Source organism: Lissotriton vulgaris, chromosome 12 (assembly GCF_964263255.1).
Source record: "Lissotriton vulgaris chromosome 12, aLisVul1.2, whole genome shotgun sequence".
Lineage (NCBI taxonomy): Eukaryota > Metazoa > Chordata > Amphibia > Caudata > Salamandridae > Lissotriton > Lissotriton vulgaris.
In genome coordinates this window covers 643600313-643624451 of record NC_141700.1, presented here as the reverse complement: position 1 = coordinate 643624451, position 24139 = coordinate 643600313, and the positions used below count along the sequence as shown (strand labels likewise).

Genomic DNA, 24139 nt, shown 5'->3' with positions numbered 1-24139 from the left:
CTCTCCTGTTTCGGTTCATACCCGGTGTGGGGGGATAGCCCGCCCGCGGCACGCTCCTCTGCAGCTCCTCTTGATCGCTCCACCGCTTCCCGGTACGGCCTGCAGTTTGGTTTTCACTATCGTGGGGAGAAGGACCTAAAGCAGCCCAAAATTGCATTTGACCAGCGCAGGTCGACTCACCAAGACGGCACCAGTTCGGACGGTGGTGACCCTGTAACCATCATAGAGGCGCATCCTGCTCGCGACGATGACCTGAAGGCAATTATTCTTGATGTGAAAACAACGGTCACTGGTATTGCAACCCAACTGGACCAACTCTCAGCCCGTCTGGACTCAGTAAAGTCCCGTGTTGACTCCCACGACAATCGTCTCCTCCACGTCGAATCCAGGGTCTCGGAAGTTGAGGATGCCGCCACACAAGACCACCAGAAACGGTTGCAGATGGACAAAATCCTAGCGGTCATCCAGGAGAAAAACGAGGACTTGGAAGTGCGCTCTCGTTGGAGAAATCTCTGCATAACTGGTGCTCCAGAATCCACCAATGTCTACCGCATGGAGGACTTTGTGGAGCAACTTGTCAAGGAACTTTTCAGTGACGTTCTTACCTCAGTTTTTATTGTAGAATGCGCCAATCGTTCCCTTGGCCGGCGCCCTGGTCCCGGATTACCACCTCATCCATTATAGCAAAAATCCTAAATTTCAAAGATATATATAATTCTAATATGCAATATATATATATTCTAATATGCAATTCTCTGTGCAGAACGAGACATGGGCAAACTTAATCACCAAGGTAATTCACTTTAGTTTTATCTGGACTACACTCTTAGTGTCCAGGCTGGCCGGCGTGAATTCCTTCCCGCCAAGCGGATTCTTCAAAAACATGAGGTCTCTTACTCACTGGCCTATCCGGCAAAGCTGAGAGTCCGGCAGGGTGGAAAAATGCTTGTATTTCCTGATCCCAGTGACGCCCTAGCACTTGCCAAGAAGCTCGACAAGTCATCACGCTCTTCACCATCGAGTTCTCAGCTCGTCGCCACTGATCACCTTATTGATAATGAAAGAAATGCTGTGACATGTACACTCTTTCCGCGGTTATTTTAGCTTGGCCACCCTGCTTTACTGCAGGGGAATACGCTGAGCCTTGCCATGCCCTCACTGGATATTTCCCTCTCTTAATGTGGTTTCTCCTTTTCCCAGTTGCAGGTTCCTGGGGTGAGTTGGGGTGGTATCTCAGCCTGATTGGGGTGTTGGAGTGGGTGCGGGGTTGGGGTCCTTCTGGTATTGTTTTTTGGGTTGCAGGGGTTGGGTGGTCGGCTGGTGTCGGCTATTGGGTATGCTCTTTATTGCTATCTGTACGTTCCAGCACTTTCAGAAACAGGGTTTCCTAATGCATAGAATGCGGGTAGATGGTTGGCTCGGGGTGGGGGGTTTCTTTGGAATTGGTGGGGTGGAACAGTTGTCGGGATTCTGTCATCTGCACTTATTCATCCATCATTTGCCAGATCCTGGTTTCAAGATTGTTGTCTGTGCGGGGGTTGGGTGGGAAGTTCTTTGGGTATGTTTTTCACTTTATAATGACCTTTAGTGGCCTTCAGTTGGCCTATATCACTATATTGCTACCCAGGCTTATCGCAGCAAAATGGTGCACAGCATCCTCTTTTTCCAGTATTGCACTGCTTCCCCTCTATTCTTGCGCTCTATGTGCCCTGGCGTCACTCGACATGATTTGACCTTCTGGTGCTGCAGGATGCCTCCTAGGTCCACAACTGGTCATTGGCGTTTGCCCCGCTTTCCATTTGGACTGCTCATGATCGCCACAGCGCTCCCTATGGCTCCCTCCAATGTCTGGCCTCTTGCTCCAAGTCCCATATTACCTGATTACAGTGCAACATGACCAACACCATTTGCTGGACCTGGAATATCCGTGGTCTCAATGACCACCGTAAGGCCAGGCTCATTCACGCACACTTGCAATGGCACAAGGTAGACATTTGTCTCTTGCAGGAGACCCACTTGCTGCCTGGGACCTCACCCAGGCTTCAATCGCGCTACTGGGGTGAATCGCATTCCTCTTTTTACTCCACTTATTCCAGGGGGGGGCTCCATTTGATACGTAGGGGGCTCCCCTGGAAAACCTTTCAGGTACTTACAGACCCTGACGGCTGGTATGTAATTTTGCATGGCTCCCTATTGTCCCAACCCCTGACAATTGTGGCAGTGTACGGCCCAAACGCTGATGATCCCGATCTCTTCACCCATATTTGGCACCTCATTTCTTCCCTGGGCCTGGCAGCCCTTCTCTGGAGGGGTGATTTTAATGTCACCTTTTCTGCAACCATGAACCGCTCTGGCTGCCACTCCTTTCACCCTCAAGTCACTGCCTTCCTTCAGTCCATACTCGCGGATAACTCACTACATGATGCTTGGCATCACTTGTGGCCCGAGGCCCGTGACGGCACTTGCGTCACTGGAGATCAGGGCTGCTGGTCACGCATTGATTTTTGTATCGCCTCACCGGATGTTCTCACTTGGCTCACCTCCGCTACACATATGGCATGCACATTTTCGGATCATGCCCTTGTCCAAATCTGTATCAGTCCTCCTCACTCCCCACAGTGCGCTTTCACATGGCAGCTTACTCCGAATACCCTTCGTGATTCTGTCTTTTATGACGAGATTCAAATATCGATTACTAACTATTTTGATTGAAATGTCGGTTCCCTGAATTCAGCGTCCACCTTATGGGAAGGCTTCAAAATGGTAATACGTGGCGAGTGTATCTCTAAGCAAGCCGGAGTTCTTTGGTCCATCCGCTCCACATTGGATAGGCTGGAATCGGAAATTAAGACGTTGGATGCTGCCCAGGTGGCCCACCCCGGGCCCGAGACCCGGGAAAAACATACTGAATTTGCTGAAGAGGCTGACGGTGAACTCTCTTTCCTTGGTAGATAGGCCCAAGCCCGTCGTTTTGGCAAAGGTGATCGGCCTGGAAAGACCTTGGCCAACCTACTGCATCCACCCCGTGCTGCATCGTATGTTGCTGCTCTCCTGGATGGTGGCTCCACTAGGACCACCTCCCCTGGCGAAATCAAGACTCGCTTTATGGAGTACTATTTGCAGCTTTATACCGCCGGCTCCCCTCCCTCACACAAGGCCTTTGAATAATATTTTGACACCCTTGAATTAGTGTGGTTGGAGGACAATCATCGCAAATATTTGGATGTGCCCTTCACGAAGGAAGAGATACTCGCTGCCATAAACAGGTTACCTAGTGATAAGGCCCCAGGTCTCGATGGCCTTCCAGCCTCTTTTTATAAGACTTTTGCTACTATCCTGGAGCCACATCTGGGGCCATGTATAAGGATTCCTTTGACAATGGCCTCTACCCGCAGTCACTCCGCGAGGCAATGATAACGTTACTCCTCAAGCCTGACAAACCGACAGACTGCCGCGATTCCTATCTCTCATTAACATTGACAACAACATTTTTGCTAAGTTATTGGCCTCCCGCCTTCTTCCCCTCATTGCTCTCCCTGACCAGTCTGGTTTTATCCCTGGCTGGGCCACCTCACACAACCTCAGGACTATTTTTTCAGTTCTTCATCAAATGAATCCCAGCCTTCCCGCAGTGGCCGCCCTGTTATATGCCACCAAGGCGTTCGATACGCTGGAGTGGCTTTTTTTTATTTTTCCTCCTGCCGCGTCTTGGATTTAGCAATACGTTCATACGCAAGATATCCCTCCTCCACACTCGCCTCTCCGCTCGCCTTTGTATCAATGGTCAGATATCGGATCCCATTTCAATTGAGCGTGTCACGAGGCAGGTATGCCCGCTATCCCCTATGCTCTTTGCCATTGCTATGGATCCTCTTGCGGCCAGACTCCAGCAACACCACACTCAGAAGGTCATAGGTTTTTCGGCCCACTCCCTCCTAGTCTCCATGTATGCTGACGACATCACATTGTATGCCCGCCATCCCAGAGACAACCTCAGCCCACTTGTGCAAGAGATAATATGATTTGGCGGACCATCTGGCATACAGGTGAATTGAAGCAAATCGGTGTTCCCTCAAACTGATGCCACCAAACCATATACGCTGGATTTTCCTTTTGTTTGTGCCTCGGGCCCCACCCGCTATTTAGGCATTTGGCTAAGCAGGGAATTGAATGACATCTAGAGGGCCAACTTTGGGCGTGTTTTGGACTGGCTTGAGTCAAAAATACCCCATTGGAACGGACTTCCAGTGTCCCTTGCTGGCCGCATACCCATTGTGAAGATGGTGCTCCTCCCGAAATTCCTCTATCTCTTTTTAAATATCCCATATCTTTCATAAACTTTGTTCCTTGATCATTTCTCTTGTCTGGGCTGGCAAACAGCCCAGGATTGCATATGATATCCTCACCCTCCCCATGGCGGTGGGCGGTATGGGCGCCCCGAATTTCAAGCTTTACGCCTTAAGTGCCTAGGCCAGTTTTTTACATTTCTGGATTCACCTCTCCCCTTAACAGCCACATGTGGTGGTTGAGGCCGACAATGCATCTCCCTGGCCGCTGACAACCGCGCTGTTTGCCCCGGCAAGTCGCTTGTGTGCTGAGGTGAACATGGTCAAGACATTGCACTGGACTTGGTCCGGATTGCGCCGCTCTCCAATGCTCTGATGTTATCAGCTAACGCCATGCCGATTATACACCATCCCGCTTTCCCTCCTCTCCAGCCAACCGGCATGTCTAAACAGGCCACCCACTTTGGGCTGACGACATTGACGCCTCCTGATCTTGGTGATGCGTTCTACTGCCTTCCGGATGCCTCCAGTCCTATGGACACATTGCTTTTTTACCAGCTGCGAGCCATTTGTAAGGAGTTGCATGCAACATTTCCCAGCCCTCACCTTTGATGCCCGCCCTCGATTTTATATATAAATCCGCCTCTCCTTGTAAATTGATAACTAAAATATACGCCATCATGTTATCATCCACCTCCATCTCTACTGACCGAGTGCACCTGGCTTGGGGGGAGGACTTGGGTATGGATATTGCTCAGGCTGACTGGCTCGATTGCTGCAACTAGACGAAGAAACTATCACCTAATTATCGTCTTGGTCTTATACATTTTAAAAATTTGCATAGGCTATACCACTCTCCTGCTCAGCTCCACAAACTGGGACTCATACCTACTGATAGTTGCATGCGCTGCGCTGCCCCAGATTTTGCTCATCTGCCATGGTTGTGCCCAAGGGTGTCGGAGTTCTGGTTGGCGGTCTGTGCCGCCATTTCTGAGCTTGTCTATGCCCCGGTACAGCCAGACCCACCGTTGTGCCTGCTTGGCTTTGTCAAATTTTGCCCTGACTCTTCGACGTCTAATCACCATGCTGCTCATCCTGGCTAGGCGTAGGGTGGCCATGTGCTGGGGTCGTAGACCGGTGCCTCAGTTCTCTCATTGTCTCGATGCCTGCCTCGAGAGGTTTAGTTTAGTTTAAAGGAGTTTGTAAAGCGCCTGGTGACGCCTCCCGGCGTGTCCCCGCGCTGTGGAGAGAGCATTTTATAAGGAGAGAGAGAGAGTCCCATCACAAAGTAAAAAGACAAGTTTTCAGCTTCTTTCTAAAAGAGGCCTCATTGGTTTCTAGCCTAGTGTCCATGGGCAGGAGGTTCCAGTGCATGGCCGCTAAGGTGCGGAATGATCTGCCTCCCATTCTAGCTTTTTTGGGACGAGCGGTTCTGAGCAGACCTATTCCTTTAGATCTGAGGGATCTGTTAGGTTCGTACAAGGATGCCAGATCTGACATATAGGCCGGTGCTCTTTGGTGGATTATCCTATGGCACCATAGCAGAGCTTTAAAAACAATCCTCTTGCTAATAGGTAGCCAATGCAGAGATGCCAGAGAGGGTCGCGAGGGGGCTCTACGGGGAAGCCTTAACACTAGGCGTGCTGCAGAATTTTGTAGAACCTGAAGTTTCTTGATGTTTTTAGCCGATGTACCCAGGAGCAGTACATTCCCGTAATCAATACGGGAAGTTATTAGTGCCTGCGTCATGGTACGTCTGGAGTTGAGAGGCAGCAGGTCAAGGGTGCGATTGAGCGTTTTCATCACCCCAAAACATTTGCCTACAGTTTTCTTAATGTGGCTATCAAAGGACAGCTTGTTGTCAACCCAGACGCCTAGATTCTTCGCTTCCCGGTTAGGAGGGGGCAAAGGACCCAAGCAGCTGGGCCACCATTCTTTTGTCCATTTGGCCTCATTGCCTCCAATTATAAGGACCTCCGTTTTGGTTCCGTTTAGTTTTAGACAATGCTCTGTCATCCAAGTGGCCAGCTTACTCATACAAGCATTGAAGTTATCAGCCTCCATGGAAGGAGCTTGAGTCAGGGATATAAGAAGTTGCGTATCGTCGGCGTAAGAGACAAGCTCTACGCCGAACGATTGCACCACCTCTGCCAGGGGGGCCATGTATAGATTAAACAGGGTGGGACTCAGGGCCGAGCCCTGAGGTACCCCCTGTTCAAGCAACACGCTGTCTGAGAGGAAAGTCCCTCTTTGGACTTGAAAGCTCCTGTTGATCAGAAAGGCTTTCAGCCATCCCAGTGCCTTATTAGTGACTCCAGCTCTGTTTAGACACTGTAGCAAGATGGAATGTGCTACAGTGTCAAACGCGGCACTGAGATCCAGCATGATGAGGGCCATGGTCTTGCCCTCATCTGCTCCTTCTCGTAAGGTTTCAGTGGCCCTTAGGAGAGCTGTCTCAGTGGAGAAATTAGATCTGAAACCCGACTGGGAATTATGAAAGACATTATGGGCTTCTAGATGTTCCATAAGTTGAATGTTAGCAATTTTCTCGGCTAGCTTTGCAAGGTAAGGTAGCAAGGATATTGGGCGAAGGTTTTCCATTATGTCTTGACTAATGTTTGGCTTTTTTTTGATCGGTAACACTACTGCCTGTTTCCATTCCGCCGGCAAGCAAGCTGTGGAAAAGGAGATTTGGAGTAGATGTCTGAAGTGAGGTTCTAATGCAGAGAAGGCTTCAGCTAAAATTTTAGGAGGCGCCGGGTCTCGAGGAGATCCTGATTTGATTTTATTGCACAATTTAGACAGGACTTCATAAGGGGGAACTTCAAAGGATTTTAGGCACTCTGGTGTATTTATAAGACTGTCATTTTCAATAAATTCCGTGGCCGACTTTATATGATTGGAAAAGCTGGTATAGATTTTCGTGATTTTACCTGAAAAGTACTGGGCAATTTTGTCACAAGATTCCACAGAATCATTTTGGGCAGAAGAGGTCACATCCACTATGGATATTTCTTTGTATATTTGAAACAGTTCCCTAGAGGAGTTTCCTGCTTCCATGATGCAAGTATGATAGTGAGCTGCCTTAGCCAGACGTATGGATTTGTAGTATGCTCTTTGTGCTGTTTTATACTGCATTTTAATTTCAGGACAGAAGTTCTGGCCCCATGCTCTTTCCAGTTTTTTACATGCCGTCTTCATGGTCTGCAATTCTTGGCTAAACCAGGGAGCAGATTTTTTAGTTCTCCTGGCATTGGTCAGGGTGCGGCTGGGGGCAGTAGTATCGAGGGCCTTAGTGACGAAATTATTTAAGTTCTTATTAGCTGCTTCACAATCATCCCCTTTAGGAGGGCCTTCGTCCTGGACAATTTTAATGAAAGATTCTATTGAAAAGTTCTTCCATTTTCTGCATTTATACCGCAGAGATTGATGTCGAAAATGCTCGATTCTGTCTAGTTGAATCGTGAAGGGGATGATATAATGATCCGACCAGGGTATGGGTTGAGGATCTGAGGTGTGAACTCCCTGCCAGTTCCCAAAGATGGGGTCTAGTAAATGGCCTAATTGATGTGACGTTCTTTGTTCTTTATTTCGAGCTGTACCGAAAGAAGCTCCGTTCGGATATCAGTAGCGTCATTGTCTAAGGGATCTTCAAAATGGGCATTGAGATCTCCTAGCACTAATAATCGAGATTTCCTTAGTGCTAAGTGAGTTATAGCTTCCATTAGGGTAGAAGTGAAGTCATACAATCTACCAGGTGGTCGATATATCAGAATGCCTGATATGGAGTGATTGGGACCGGTGTTAATCGTGAAGGATCCCGCTTCACTATGGTCAACCTGTATATGAGATAGGAAACATACTAGAGGGGCTTTCGTAGCTATGGCGATGCCACCCCCTCTGCCGTCTTTCCTATCCAATCTAGAGAGGGAGTAGCCGTGGGGCATGGCCTGGATAATGTCAGGGTCTGAGTAATCATCTAGCCAAGTTTCCGTCAGGAATAAAATGTTAAGGTTTTGGTAGACCCTTTTATCAGAATTTTGGGACTTACTGCCTGCGCGATCCCGTCCGATAGACATATGGGGCCCCCTGTGACATACCTCCACTCCCGACCTCACCTGAGCCATGCTGCCTCCCCGCGCTCCCTGCCGGCACTCCTCCTGCAGCGGCCACCGGTGATGGTCAGTGACTACTCCCCCCCCCCACCCCCACGTCCCTGCCTCCCCCTTTGAAAGTGCCTGCCTCTGTCCTTACAGTGGTGATTTCCTCTCCTTTAGCATTACGACATTTGTGGTGCCGTTTCCGTGCTGCACAGAAATAGGCTTGTATATGATTGTATTATCATTATGTCTATGATATTCCGTTAATGACCTGCTGCATACGAAGTTCTGATCTGACACTGAAGTGCAATCTGTATATGAAGAATTTTTCAATAAAGGTTTTTGAAAAAAAAAAGAAGAAAATATGAAGGGGCTGCTTCAAGGCCGTTCCATGTTTTCACAGTACAAGCAACATCCCGTCTGCACTTTAAAGAGGGGAGAGAGATCCTCTGCAGGCAGACGCCGTTCGTGTCCTCATCTGCCTGTAGGGGGATGACTGGTGGGGTTCATGGGACACCCTTTCTCCCCTCCAGAGGGCTTCCATCAGAAAGCGTACTGACAGTGCACCATCTTTATATGATGCACTGTGAGTGCATCTCCCAAGAGTCTGCCAGTGCCCGCATCTGTAATACAGAGCGGGCGCAGGTGTAAAGATTCCCTCTTGCAAGTGAATGAGCTCCCTCTCAGGATAGTGCTGGCACTACATGTGCACCAGCACGGTCAATATTACAGAAGGAGCTGCACAAGCGCCTGCGGTCCCTTCTGTGACACCATTGTGCACTGGGGGCGCACACCCTTTGCACCCCTGGGGGACAATGTATAATGTGGCCGCTGGTAGCACCACCACCGTCGCAGAGGGGACAATCCACCTGATGCACTATGTCATTCAGTTTGATAAGATGTCAATCCCACCTCCCCAGCAAAATCCTAACAGGCTCTGGCTAAGGATTCACTTACTGTCTTTAAACGTCTAGAGGTGTTTGGCACGCCAGGCCATGCTGTTGGCCCACAGTGTGTCTAGATGTAGGGATGGCCTCTTTAGTTGTAATTTGGTGGCTAGTGGGGCTTCCCCCGTGCTGATTTACACATCCATCATTTTTGTAATGCCCATGGTTGAGTGTGGATGTACACTCTGAAACTCACGATGCAGGTGGTGGTCTATTTCCTGAGCAAGTAGGTTTCAGTGCTTTGAGCAGACTTCTTAAAGAAGTGACTTTAACTTATTTAAAGCTGAAAAGCACTTACTCTGATCAGGCGGGACTGGGAACAGCATCCAGCCCTAGCAATGTGCTCTACCAGCCTCAGGAGCAGGGGGAGGGGGTGGAGGGGTGCTAGTGAAGCACCACTCCCGCTTTTGTTACAGGGGGCCGATATTGCAGCACTGCTGCAAAACCGGTCACTATTAATAAAACCGGACCCCATCTTTCCGGCCCAACTGGAAATTGTCTGGGGTCTGCTACAGCCAGTCTGGCCCTGACCTAATATACCTACTAAGAAAAAAACTCAGGTCGGCACTACACTGCATTGTCAGCAAGCCGGTCTTAATCTATTTAACCTTTTGAATTAAACTAATTGTTGAAGAGACTGCATATTTATCCTGCTGGGTTCAGCCTAGAGGGCATGGGCTAAAAAAAGGACTGTACGATTTGAAATATTTTGCATTGATTTCTGATTTGTAATTCCATTTTATGTTGATTGTTCAATACACGGCCAGTGAATTTTTAGTACACTGAAATATTCTTCATGCCGATTTCTCCATTTAGTTTCTGGGCGACAGAAGTAATTTGACAATTAAAAGCCAACAGATTATATAAACACATATACATGCATCCAAAGGGAATGCAACAAAATGACAGAAAGATTAAAGAATGATAGAAAGATAGAGGACAGAGAAACAGAGAATCAGAAAGAGAGAGTGAAAGAAAGAAAAACACAAAAGTAAAAGCCAACAAACAAGATCTATAATTCTAGAAGAAAGTAAAGTTTTGAAGGACTGTCGGAAATTAATAGTACCTTTGCATTTTTCACCAAATACTCAAAGTAGTTTGAATACCCATCTGACTTGCGAAAAACATCTCTCAAAGTCAGTAGTAATCCTGAACAGGCCACAATGGGTGAAGTGGCATAGATCAAATTTAAAGTAGGTTTAACAATGCTTTTGACTCTATTAAACTATGACAACGAGCCACAAAATGGTCATAGAATATACCTTCCCTATCATCGACAGAGCAGAAACTTAGATGGGCACTAGGCAATACTGGACTAATAAGCAAATGTACAAAAAGCAAAACAATATTGCCATGATTAAAACAATCTGTGGAAAGTTGCAACTAGAATCTGAAAACACAGTACAGACGGAAGGGAACACTTTGCATTGGTGCTTTTCACCATCGAATCCAGCTGTCTACACTGCTTTTTCAAATCTACAAAAGGCTAAATGCAATTTTGTGTCTTGTTACCAAATCACAATTTGCATTTGTGTTGGACTTGGCCCTTCTGGCAGGTTCACCCCTAAACTTTTTGCTTTTAGTTGTGACCTAGTGTTAGTTATTTTTGGCTTCTGCGCAACACTGTGTCCCAGTGTAAAGTGTGTGTGTGTTGTGAGGTTGGCCTGCCCTCCCATAGGAATGCATGGGGAATGTATGTGTCCATGTTAGTTCCTGATGTGTGGGGAGTGCAGGGCCGAGTTTGGTATGTGCGGACTCGTGTGATTAAATGCTGCACAATGATGTGTGCGGCGTAATTGTGTCTAGCGTGGAAGTGCCACTTCTAGAAGTTGGCCTGTCTGTGTGATTTATGTGAATTGGCTGTCTGGCTTGTGATTGGCTGGAGCAGGCTGGTGAGCCTGGCTCCAGGAGTCAGGATGGGTCTGCCCCAGTGGTGAGTGGAGAGATCTGCATGATTGTTGTGAGGGAGGAGTGCACCTGGGACCTGAATAGGGCTGGGCTTTCCCCACACAATGCTGGCTCCACCCCCTGTGGTGCGACTGATGGCCCTAGCCTGGCCAGTGAATGGGAAGAGGGGCTGAGCACATCAGAGTGCTCCAAAACCAGCTGTGTCTGGTTTTTCCTCCACCCTGCACCCTGAGACAAAGGAGTTAGGTGTATAAAAAGGGTCTGTGTCCCCATGCAAGGTGTTCTCTTCCTGATCTTACCTTAAGGGGGGCCTGCTGCTGCTGGGTGCCAGGAGGACCACCACTGGGACTGCCTCTCTGCCTGGAGGGCCCTGTGAGCTGGCCTCTGGGCCCAGCCTTTGCCCCCCCCCCACCTGCTGAAGGACTTTTGCTGGACTTTGGGGGACACTAGCGCGGGGGAGCGCTTGGCTCTACTTCTTTATTGCTGCAGCGCCTGGGAGCGCTGGATTTGTCCCCCTAGCGCTTGGGAGCGCTTTGCTTTCCTTTTCTTTATAGCACTGCTAATCTCCCCCAGCAGCCAACGCTGCGATCCTTGTGAGGAAGGAAGCCCCCGGCGTGGAGATCCCCCCCCCCCCCTACAGCGTGCTGATTTCGACACGGGAGCCACCCAGTTTTATTATTTGTTTTACGTGTGCCTACCCTGCTACTGCAGTGGCTTTTGGTTCTCGAGGAAGCCTACCCCTCGGTTGGTTTATATCGCCGCCTGCAGTGACCTGAAGGGGCCGCCGCGCTGCCCGTGGCGACCCGGAAGTGCTTTCCCCCAGGACCCGGAAGTACAGGCAGCCAAACAGGAAGCAGCGGGAGCCTACCCCACGCTCCTGCGCCCAGGCGGAGAGTCGCCGGTGCCCGCAGCCCAGGAGAGGAGCCACCACCTGGAGGAGCAGGCGGGGCTTCAGTGTCACAAGGAGAGAGAGCCCCACAGCAATAGCAGCCGCCACACCAGGAAAGCCGGTGAGTGAGGCCCCGGTATTCATTTATTTAGAGGAGGAGGGCGTCGGGGCACATTGCCAGTGCCCGCCCCCTCCTGCGGGTGCTGTCGTTGTGTGGGCCAGATCGACTTGGAGGGAGTCCCAGAGCGGGACTCAGACGTTGTGGGAGGCCAGTTCCTGCTCCCCACAGTGCCCACAATTGCTTCAGGAGCCCGAGAGCTCCTAGTGACATCCTTTATTTTTAGAGCCCCCGAGGGGTCCAATGATCCTGGGGGCATTCTGTAGCTAGAGCCCGAGAGGCTCCAACGACGGGGCACATTTGTTTAGAGCCAGAGAGGCTCCAACGACGTGGCACATTTGATTAGAGCCCACGAGGCCCCCACGATCATGGGGGCATTTCTTTCAAGCCCACGAGGCTCCAGGGGGCATCTTGTTTCTCAAGCCAGAGGGCTCCAACGTGGCGCAATTTATTCATGGGGCTACTGAGAGCCCAGGCCACATTCCTATCCCCAGCTGCCCAGCACTTAGTGGGCAGCTGCTCCGTTTAGGCCTGTTCCTTTGCGCAATTTGTGATTACCTGCCTAATGTGTCTTCATGCATCATGTGTCTTACCTACACCTCTGAATGTGTCTTCATGCATCATGTGTCTTAACTACACCTCTGAATGGGTCTTCATGCATCATGTGTAAAGCTTCTGGCCTATACCCCTAAATGTATTTTTATGCTTAGGTGGTTGTTTTTCCTAGTACAGTTATGCTTGTGAGTTCATGGTTCCCTGCGTGATATTTTCCTAAGGTGGTTAGGGTTGCGTAGGTGGTACTTACCTTTTACCAGTGGTTACTGGTGGTCTGCTTCATTTTCTATTTGGTGCTACAACTATCCTATGTTCTAAGCGTTATTCCTACAAAGTGCTAATTCTACCAAGTACAAGTTCTAAAAGTGCTTATTGCTGACAGTGGTCCATGTGGCCCTCTTCCATGTATATAATCCCCTGTAAATTCTGCCCGTGCCTATGGCACATTGTAAAGTGTGTGTTTATTATCTAATGTTTTTAGTATAATACAAAGGCTATTTTTATATATAACCTTGTGTGGAGTTTCCTTTGGGGGGAGCCTTGGGTGTTGTTGCTGGGTGCGCGCGCAAACGCTTTACACACTGCCTCTGAGATAAGCCGGACTGCTTCTGCGAAGCTACCAAGAGGGTGAGCAGGGGTTATCTTGGCGGGTGACTTCCTTGCCCTGACGTAGAGTGGTGGTTTCTGCCTGGCTTTGGCGCAAGCCTCAGCCAACCAGAAATCGCCATTTCTAACAATTTGCGAATCAGACTTTTGAAGGGGTGTGTTTAGGGCATCCCTTCCAAAGACTGAATTGGTATGTATGCATTACTCTGCGAAAAGTTCCTGTTTTCAAACAGTAATAATTTACCACCAGTTTAAAAGTGGTGGTAACCCATTCACAATTGAGAAAAGTTCTCCCCAGTGCCCCTTCCCCATTTCAGAATGTTTTAAACAAAATACTTAAGAGATCCTCCTCTTAAAAAAATTAATGTAATTTTTTATTCTTTTTTTAACGCCTCCCATTTTCCTTTAAGGGAAAAAACACTTCATTTAAATGTTTTTTTTTAAGATTCCTGTATTATAAAGCAATTACAGACATGGTGGTCTGCTGACTCCAGCAGGCCACAATCCTTGTGATGGCTGCAATTCCTAATGGGTTGCAAATTGTGACCTACCTCATTAATATTCGTAAGATAGGTCGACTTGACAGACTAGAAAATCGTTATTGCAGAGTGGTAAGTTTTCATACATTAGGATTTGTGATTTCACGATTGCGATTCAGTATAAATCGCAATTAGGAAAATCGCAGCACTGAATTTTGTACATTTGCCCATGGTACTTTGCATGCTTGACAGAATTGAGTCTACTGGGATGGTGCAGTAGATGGAAAAAAAAGTCAGAAAAAAAAAAAGTTACCACGCTCCACCAGAAAGAGGACCAGGACACTCCTGCGGTGGAAAGTTCCAGAAAGGGTTTTGCTGTACTCTAGGCGGATTGTGAAAGTTATTCTTTGTATAGAGCAATAGGCAGGGGTATGCCTCGTTTTATTTTCGCATGCAAAGTTTGGTGAAAGTTCAAGATTTTGCCCTTCATTAAGCTTGTGAGGTTTCTGCGCCTTTTCCAGTGCATAGATTTACTCTACGTTAATTTTCACCGGAGATCAGGATATTCTTCTCTCAAATCCTATGCATAATCTTCTTCTGCACATTTACCTTTTGCTTTGCAGGGCTGTACTTCTGGGTTGGGTGGAGGGTATGGGGGGGGGGGGGGGGAGAAAGGCTCACTTGGGACAAGGAAAGAGAAGAAATGCTTAAGATGAGAGAAGAAATGAAGAATGCACACTTCACCAGATCCATGACAGCGCTCACAATCCATACACTATAAACCACCCTTACCACAAGCACCCAACAGAAGTCTGACATACCATAATCAGGCTTTCATCGGATTCCCAACAGCACTCTCCACTCCACAACACCATGATGTATCATTGTACCAAACCGACCTGCAAATGGCAGTCTTCAAACGTACCCATCATTCAGCGGGCTCACACTCATGAATACAAGACACAAGTTTATCAAAACTCTGCCGTACCTGCCCAGTCACACACCACAGTAAAATACACCATAAAAAGCACTTCCATACATCTAGTATAAGCACCCCACCCAAGGGAACAAATACTGCATGATAACAGACAATCAGCCACCCAGTGCTGGAAAAACTGGAGTTCCTTGCCACACCCATCCATACACACAACGCTTCAAAGATCTCCCATGAACAAACACAATTTACCATCACACTTACCTACACAAATCATTTTTAAACTGAACAAACACTTGACTAATCTCACAAGCACACAACAACAGCAGCAAGAAACATCAGACAACCAGATTGATGGTCTTCCAAATTTTGCAGAAATGGGGCCATAGGTTAAAGAATGACCGACAAGGTCTTGGGTGTTGTGATTGGCACAACAGAATTAATCATATATGAGAATAGTGTAACTTTTACAAGGGCCCCTTATTTTCTGCCAAAGTACGTGTTTCAACTTTTGTTTTGAGAATCGGCAGTATCTAAAGTCAGTGTTTAGGTCACAGGCATCTAACTGGCCGATCGTGAACTGCCAGTAGGTCTCGAGCTACTTCAAAGTAGCTCTCACATGATAATTACTGGTCAAATGGAAAAAACGTATTCAGTTATGGCCGCGCCCGTTATCATTGCAGGCAGGAGTGCGGATGGGGTAGGTGCGAGAGAGCCAGGACCCAAGTAAAACTTCTGATAAGTTGTGGGAACCCCACTTTCCTAGTCTATGGAGCAACTCTCCCAATATTTAGAGGCGACGTACAGGAGTGGCCATAACTGAATACATTTTTTGCAATTATCCCCTGGCCCGCCCTGACACCTCCTCAGGGTATTAACCTGGATACACTCCACGCCCACAGCACTTTACCCGTTTTTTTTTTTGGTCCTGAAGAAGCGCCACGGATCTTTGAGACCAGATAGGCGTGAAATAGGTCAACCTCTTCTACATTGTAGTTACCTGGGGCTCATTAAGCAGACCGAGGTAACGCCTAACCACTCTGTCAAGGGTACCCTTTCATTAAAAACCATAATTCGGGTAACCTTTACATAGTTTTAACTCACGTTGCACACACCACACCACCCTCTAAGAGGACCCACTCCACACACCTGCATGCTCCTTACGGCGTTTTGTCTCAAACGATCTCCGCTAAAGCGCCCCTTCGGGTGACCCATGGGGCATTGCAGCGCCGGCCCGATGGGGAGCAAAATACCAGATGATGAAGCATGACATCCTTCGGGGTGTGTGAGGGCATCAAGAGACAAGACTTGCTCTTCCCTCACACTAGTGGGTTCTCTATAAAACCTAGGACTACTTACTTCTCACTCTATTTTTTCTCTGCTCCCCTTTTTGCATTGAGCGGGTGACGATGTGCACCCCTCAAACTTGAACAGTGCTCCCTTTTTTTATTCAAACGGTTAACATTAGGAGCACGGGCACTGGAACTATAAACTGCTACCGATCCCCCCCTTTTTTTGCATTTATACAAAAATGTGTTATATACACACACATATAATTATAAATATATCTAGGCTAGATGTAAACTTTTCAAGTAGAACAACTGTGGTATGCAGTGCGAGATAGTTGGATGAATTCATGTATTTGACAATATATGGTTCTGTGTCGCCTCCTTGTCAAAAACATCTGGGGCAAATGCCACAAACAACCTCCCCCCTCCCTAGCCCCCACCCCTATCAGAGACGCCAGTTGTAGTGGCCTGATACTCAGAGGCCAGAAGATGTTTAGAACGACTAACTGACTAGAAGTATTGACCTGGGGAAACCCGGACATGCTCCATCACGTTCACAGTTTCATAGTGATTTATCTGGTGGGTTTTTGGTATTTACATTTTTTAAGATGCCCTATTTTATTTTGGCCAAAGGCAACATTTTTTAGGGGTGGCACAGGTTACTCGACCTCTTGGTCCCAGCATGAAACCCAGAGAACAGACCTTGGTCCAGAGTTCCCTCATCTGTAGCCCTTACACCACTTTAGCAGGAAGGTTAGCAACCACCAAGAACTAGAGGCCAGGGAGCTTCCAAAGATCAGCCGTCCTAAACCAAGCAACATAGGAGAACACTGGCCTTAGAGCCATTGGTAACAGAAATATAGCACCTAGCGCCGAGGAGCTATAATAACCTTTGAGGTCATATCTCTGGCCCAGAAGGTGCTAATATGCCACAACTTTACATCCTTTCACCTTGAGGGTGTTAAAAGGCCAAAGGGAGCAACTTTCCTATTCGCATTGGAGGGCACCAGTGGTAAATGACAAATCCCACACGGGGCACTCCCTGCCACCTGTGACTGCCCAAGTACCCCAAATAAAGGCCTTCCTACCCAGGAGCTAATTTCTCTTTAGGGCTTCAATATAAAGGAAGTAGGAAAACAATACATTCATATGGGCAGTGCTGGGTCTGGGGCTCATGGAAATTCCAGTTACTGCAAAACGTGCTCACCCAAATTCTGAGTTGTATGCCGGACTTCTTTCACGTCATTTTCATTGACTGCATTAGGCTTTGACAACTGTGAGGGGCTGGGTTGAGCGAGTTTAAGTGGATGTATGACGTTACAACGCATGCTTTTACCACGCATGCCTTTACAACGAGGTTTTTACAACGCATGGCTTTACAACGCATAGTGCTTTGGGGCGCTGGATAGTGAATAGTTTAATTTACTATTCCAACTCCAGTCCCCGTGGATAGTAGGGAAGGTGTTGGATAGTAAATTGTACCTATTCCCTATCCTAGAGCGCCCCCCAGCGCAATGCGTTGTAATGGTTTGCGTTGTAAAAGTTGCGTCGTAAAGGCACTGTGTGGTAAAAGTTGCGTTGTAAACGATGTTTCCCATTTAAGTGTGCCTTTACGGCGATGGTAAGAACATGCTTTCCTACACCGTTGCTTGCTTGGGACAGTGATGTGTAACCTGGTTTCATACACACTTTCAAAAACATACAACTTTAACATTTGATCAATCAAAGGCTGGAAGGTCGCGGCCTGCATGACATCATTGGCAAAATATCGGATTGGTTGCGGGTTGCAGAAAACGGTCAACAAGGGAAGGACCAATAAAAAAACTCCAGCAAAATTCTAATTCTACAATGAGTGACATAAAAAACACGTGGGTCAGAGATAGATCTGCTTTTCCACATGACCTCTGTGTAGAGTACTTCACTTAAATCATGTGTACAGCGACCCTTCACACAGAACATAGAGAGTTGTAAATACCAAAGAAGAAGGGAGCAGAAAAACCGAATATTTTGATGCACCAATGTTGCCATTTCGGTGCTTCAAGAAGGTACAGAATGGGGTTCGATTCCTCATATCAGGTGGTGGAGATCAATAAATTGGCACAATAGGTGAACAGTTACAGCTGGTTTTGCTATCTGTATTCTTATTACATGAATTAGGGGGGTGGATTCATTTTGAGATAAGTGATAGGGACAGGTAAAGATTGATAAAAGAAGGTAGATCATGACCCGCTATTATTTTGGCCAACTGGGAGGTGAGGACTTGTCGTGCAACAAGGGTTCAATAGACGGACAATTTTGCACATGGTAAAGGCAAACAACTGGAAATCTCTGAAGAGTTAACTAACACAGTGCTTTTTAACAAGGAGGTGGTAGGGAAGAAATTGTGATACTCTCTCATAAGAGAGAAAGGCCCTAGTAAGTACACGCGTGGCGGAGGAAACCATTTTTGAACCAAGAAGGAGAGGCTGACCATTAGCCAGATCATAGCTAGGAAAAGTGACTCAGGGGATCCAAGCGGTCAGTTAATACTCTGTAAGAATCTCCTGCAAGCTCAGACCGGTTTCACGGCGAAGGTTATCCTTCCACTTACAAACACAAATGGTTTCAGGACGAGATACTTGACTGGCTGTTTTTAGAGGAAAATTTACTTCATCGCTAATTTTTGATTGGTTAACTCAAAAGGTTTTGCCCTGGGGTACTGTAATCTGTCCCGCAACCCACCATCAAGCAGCACTACGGCATAAGATTGCGAAGACCAATGTGAAATGCCCCTTCTGGCAGCACAGTAAGAAATAGTAAGAACTATTCTAGTACTGAATCATGGAGCACAGGATTTCATATCTGCCTGGTAAATGTCAATTCCGCCTTACCTGTGTGTGTTCGGATGTGCCCCTGTAGCAGCCAGGGGCGGGAGAAGGCCTTGCTGCAAATCCTACAGACGCAAGGTAGAGTGTGAGTGCGGATGTGCATCTTGAGGGCACCCAAGCTCACGTATTCCTTCTCGCAGTACTTGCAATTGAAGTTCTTCCTGGACGAAAGCTCACAGTGAAGCTGTCTGTGCTTGGCAAGGCCAGAGAAAGTGTGGTAGGACCTATGGCAGTCAAAGCAGTCAAACCTTGCCGGTACCTCCAAGGCAGAGGTATTCTGCACGCCGGGGAGTCTGTTGGATACCTCATTACATTGCTCTAGCTCTGGCCTTTTAATTGTGTTTGGTGAAGATGGGAAGTGGAAATTGTTCAGGGTGTCTTTGAGAGGTGTGACCAGAGCTCTATGATGCAAAGAGTCATTCAGACTGATATCTATGGCTCTGGTGCTGTAACTGAAGCTCTCTTTGTTGTCTGCGTCTAGCGTTATCAGTGTGATGACCGAGCTTCTGTCCCATGGATTTCCGCAGCAGACAGAGGGTGCTGCCCCATTCTGGCACACAGAGGGGAGGATCGGGACACCGGAGACAGCCAAGTCATCAGCTACACCTGAGAGAAAAATAGGAGGATTTATTTTGACGCCCATCGATTTGCACACATAACTATTCAAATAAAGTTGAAACAACTGCATTGACACCTGTTAATCCTAGAAAATTTAGAACTCTTGCTTTCTCACCAGTGATGAACCTGAAGCAACATGCCGGACTCAGCAGTCAACACAAGATTTTAGAGCAGTTGAATGTTGAGAGCTCCATTGATGACAATGAAGAGGTTCAGCAGCAATAATGGATGCTATAAACCTTGTGCTCCATCATTCTAATGCTCGTCGTTCTGTTTTTAGGTCTGCTATTAGCCAAGATCTTCTGATTTTACTACATTGCATTCTTACTTCTAGGGGCTTGCCGCCAGCCCTCTTCATCAATTGGTTTGTTATGGTGTCATTTACATTCTTCTTCCACCTATTACAGCATATAACACATGACCATAAATCCACCCATGTCATCCATTGCTAACTTCACTGTGAGTAACTGCATTCTGCCCGGTCACAAGGAGCACATCCACAGAAAGTAGTTACCTTGAGTGCCTTGAACTACTGTGGCAGTGTGTACTTTAAGCCCCAAAAATATTTTTGCATTTAGCCAACTTTTTTTTCTTTTTTATTGATGATGGTCAGACAGCTACTCCAACAATACCACGTTGGAAAAAACTGAAGTGACAAGAGTGGAGGGGCATAGAGTAGAATGGTGTAGAGTGGAGTGGTGTACAGTGGCGCAGAATGGCGTAGAGTAGAGTGGCGTAGAGAGGTACAGTTGTGGATGTAAGAAACTAAAGTGTCAACAGGGAAAGTAGATAGGGTGAAAGAAACATAAATAAGAAGCTGTATGCCCATGTTAAAAGTAGAAAAGTACACTGCACGTCCAGGAATACTACAGGAACACTTCTAAAATAAAAATAAATAGTGCAATTTAAAAATACGAAAAGGAAGATCAAAGACGAGAAATAACACATAAATGGTCCATGCTCCAGGGAGGAGCAAACACAAGAAAGTAAGGGAAGTCTACGGAACTAAACAATCAAAAGATTGCAAACGAGTGCGACAGTGAAAACAACTAATGGTATGCTGTGGGCAGGTTGTAAGCCCACAGAATTGTAAACAATACGTCTGGCAGCACATAGCTCTGTAGGCAAGACCTAAAAATGTGACCTGTAAAAGGAAGGACTCACAGGGAGGGAGCACATAGTGTTTTTTGTGCAGTAATTAAAAGAATGCAAGCAAACAAAAGTAAATGAAAGATAGACACCATATTGTGATTTTAAAAACAGGCAACCAGCTAGGAACAGATGTGAATTTCAGTATCCAAATATCACTTTTCCAGCATTGGTACAGAAATGTACAAACAAAACCCTAGAAGTGCTGTTGGAAGAGCTTCAACCAGAGATTCCTCGACAAACGTGATTAGAACAACATTATTTTGCTGTGGTCATGCTTCAAGGGTTTCAACAGCATGAGTTCAAGATCTTGGTTATGGAATCATATTTTATACTCATATAATCAACAATTTGTTCCTACTGGATAGCAAAACGGCTGAGCACAGACATACAAAAACAGTGTGCGGGTATATAAATAAATCACACATTTATGGTGCAGGATTTACACCCAGTGTAGATGCTGGTTTTAATTTATAATGTGCACACACAGATCCTGCATGCCCACTTACAGAAATAAAACACCATTTTCTTCTTTTGGGATTTTTTCTTGCAAATTAGTCAGGACATGTAGCCACTTGTGTATGTTATTTATAATATTCAGGAAGACTTTGCTCTCAGGGTAACCATCACAGAATGTGTTCCATCTCTCAGTAAAGCATGAGACAGATGAGGTTGGCCTGCAGGAGAGTATGAAGCAATGAACGAATGTTGCTCTGATCTGGATTAATTATTTATATAGTTGAACAAGCACAGACAGACAAAGCCAATAGATCTCTCCTATTGGAGAACCATTCGTTTTTTGTCCATTTATTTTAGCCATGTTGTACAACATAGTGGATGCTAGCCAGCATGGTTGAAAGTTAGAAAAAAGTACTATAATGCAGCCAGTGCTGACAGTGAGGGTCAGTGATCAGTTTTCTTAGTATGCGAGGTTCAAAAAAGTGCTAAATTATCGTATGTCCGAGCTGAAGTTCACCATTTTCGCCAGGCATGAAGACAGCACCAAAAAGGCCATGCAGAATAGGGAGTGGAGTGCGGATTGCATCTTTGTAGCATCTTGACACCGGTTGGTGTTATCTTTGGGTATTTTTTCCCCAGGCAAAACAGGAGGAGGACAGCAACGAAGAGGGAGATGGTGGTGTCTGGAGGGAGCAAGAAACAATGGGGATGGGGTGGACCAGACAAGCAACAACGCAGGAGGATGGCAGGGGAATTGGCAAGCAACAATGTGTGTAGGAAGGGCATGAAAGTAAAAGGTAAAAAAAAGTACCTTTAAAAAAGGGTAGCAGTGTAAGGACACTGCACAGAGGAAGCAGTGCTTGAGCCATGCTTCACGGTAGGGACAAAGATACGAAGAAGTACAGGCGGCATTTGCTGACACAAGGAAATCAGAGTGATTAGGAAGCTAACCAATGGTTGGGCTCTAATAACCTTAAATGAATAGTCTTGAAAGCGACAGAGTATGTGATCTCCCAGGTGAGGCCTAAAGTATAGGGCGTGGGATGGTGGGGACAAACTGTCAAAGCGGAGATGTATCGGTCAAACATACTGAAGGAAATAAAACAACCAACACTGCTCCCAAAACATTGTGTCATGCCTACGTGGGAACAGCCTTTACCAAACAAGTAAGTACCATGCAGGTGTTTTATTTTTAAATAACATACTTTGTAAGTTAATACAAGTGATGTTTAGTGTTTAGGGGTGGGTAGAGGCAAAGGAAGCTGAGGGGGACTTGAAGGTTCTGGAGTGGAAGAAGGGAGGTGATGGTGACTTGAGGGTTCATGGGTAGGTAAAGGTAAAGGGAGATGAGGGTGACTTGAGGACTGAGGGGTGGGTATAGATAAATGCAGGGGAGGTAACTTGAGGGTTCGGTGGTGAATAGAGGGAAAAGTAGGTGAATGTGAATTGAGGGTTCAGTGGTGGGTAAAGGGAGATGAGGATAACTTGAGGGTGGGGCAGAGGTGAGGGTGACTTGGGGGCTCAGGGTGGGGTAGAGGTAAAGGGAGAGGAGGGTGACTTGAGAGCTCACAGGCAAATAGAGAAGAGGTGAGGGTGACAAGGGTTTTAGGGCGAGTAGAGGTAAAGTGAGATAAGGGTTATGTCGTGGGTAGATGGAAAGGGAGGCAAGGGTGACTTTTGTGCTCAGGGGTTTGTACAGATAAAGGGAGGTGAGGGTGAATTGTGGGTTCAGAGGTGGCCAGATGTAAAAAAGAGACAAGGGTGACTTGATTGAATAGCATGATATTGTATAGCCTGTCATTGTACAGAAGGGTATGGTATGGCCTTTTATGATATAATATGGTATGATATAATATAGACTGCCATTATAATGTATGGTATGTTATTGTATAGTATGGTTTGTTATTGTATAATATAGTATGTTATGATCTGTTATTGTTTAGTATGGAACGGTATGAGTATGGTTTGGTGTGTTATTGAGATGTAAACCTATTGCCAGCTAACAGTATGCATACAGATGCATTTAGGCAAGCGCCAATATCACTGGTTGGTACAATTTACAAATCATGAAACTTACGTTGGGTTTCCAAAATAGGAAAGGAAGGCAGCATTACACAGAATGTGACAACAAGGATGAGTCGTAGGGCCTAAACAAACGCACCCTTAGTGAATTCTGCAACATGTAACTTTTTTCAAATGTAAAAAGCATGGTCTGTTGTATGACTGGCCAGAGAAAAGCGGCTTAATTGAATGATAAGTTCTGAAAAGTCTGGAAAGCAAACAACGCGTGAAGGGAGCGGTGGATCCTAGATGAAATGGCATAAAAGCAGCTGAAAAAAAGACAGAGTGGCATAGCAGCGTGAACAAAGGAGCATACAAACAAAGAATACACACTCAAACTAAAATACTAAAAATATATATTTTTAAAAGGGCCACAATTCAAGGGCAGCAGTGCGGAAGAACACTACTCAAGAAATCAATCAGTACTTGATCCATGCTCCAGGGAAGAAAATGAAAACACAGGGGCGACGTGCAGCCAACCTGGGCAACGACACACTCACCAATGAAGAGAAAGAAAACAAGAGCGACAATGAACCGTCCAATGGTGAGAAATTCCCAGGCTAACAGCGCCTTCTTAAAGTTTTTTTTTTGTTTAAAATTTCATCGCAAGCGACAGCGCATGCACACGGTTTCAGGTGATAACCAAAAAGCATGTGCATTCCTCTGACGCTGTTCAACATTACACCTGTAGGTCATGGCCGATTATCCTCCCAACAGTTAGCCTGCTTGTACAAAATATTTACGAGTGAAATAACTGTGTGGGAGGGAAAAGACAGTAGGATAAAGGAATCTAGTCGCCCACAACAGGAGTCCAAAGCCTTACGTCTTTCTTTAGGATTGTCTGCAAAGGTGGAAGCTAATTTGCAGCTTGGGA

General features: G+C 46.6%; 1 protein-coding gene across 1 annotated transcript in view; it reads right to left on the bottom strand.

The window, feature by feature from the left end:
* Positions 1-24139, bottom strand: part of SNAI3 (snail family transcriptional repressor 3) — a 78675-nt gene that overhangs the window by 21974 nt on the left and 32562 nt on the right. Inside the window, exon 2 of the mRNA XM_086946538.1 lies at positions 18982-19584. Within this exon, the coding sequence (XP_086802664.1) occupies positions 18982-19584 (603 nt within the window). The remainder of the gene's footprint in view (positions 1-18981; positions 19585-24139) is intronic.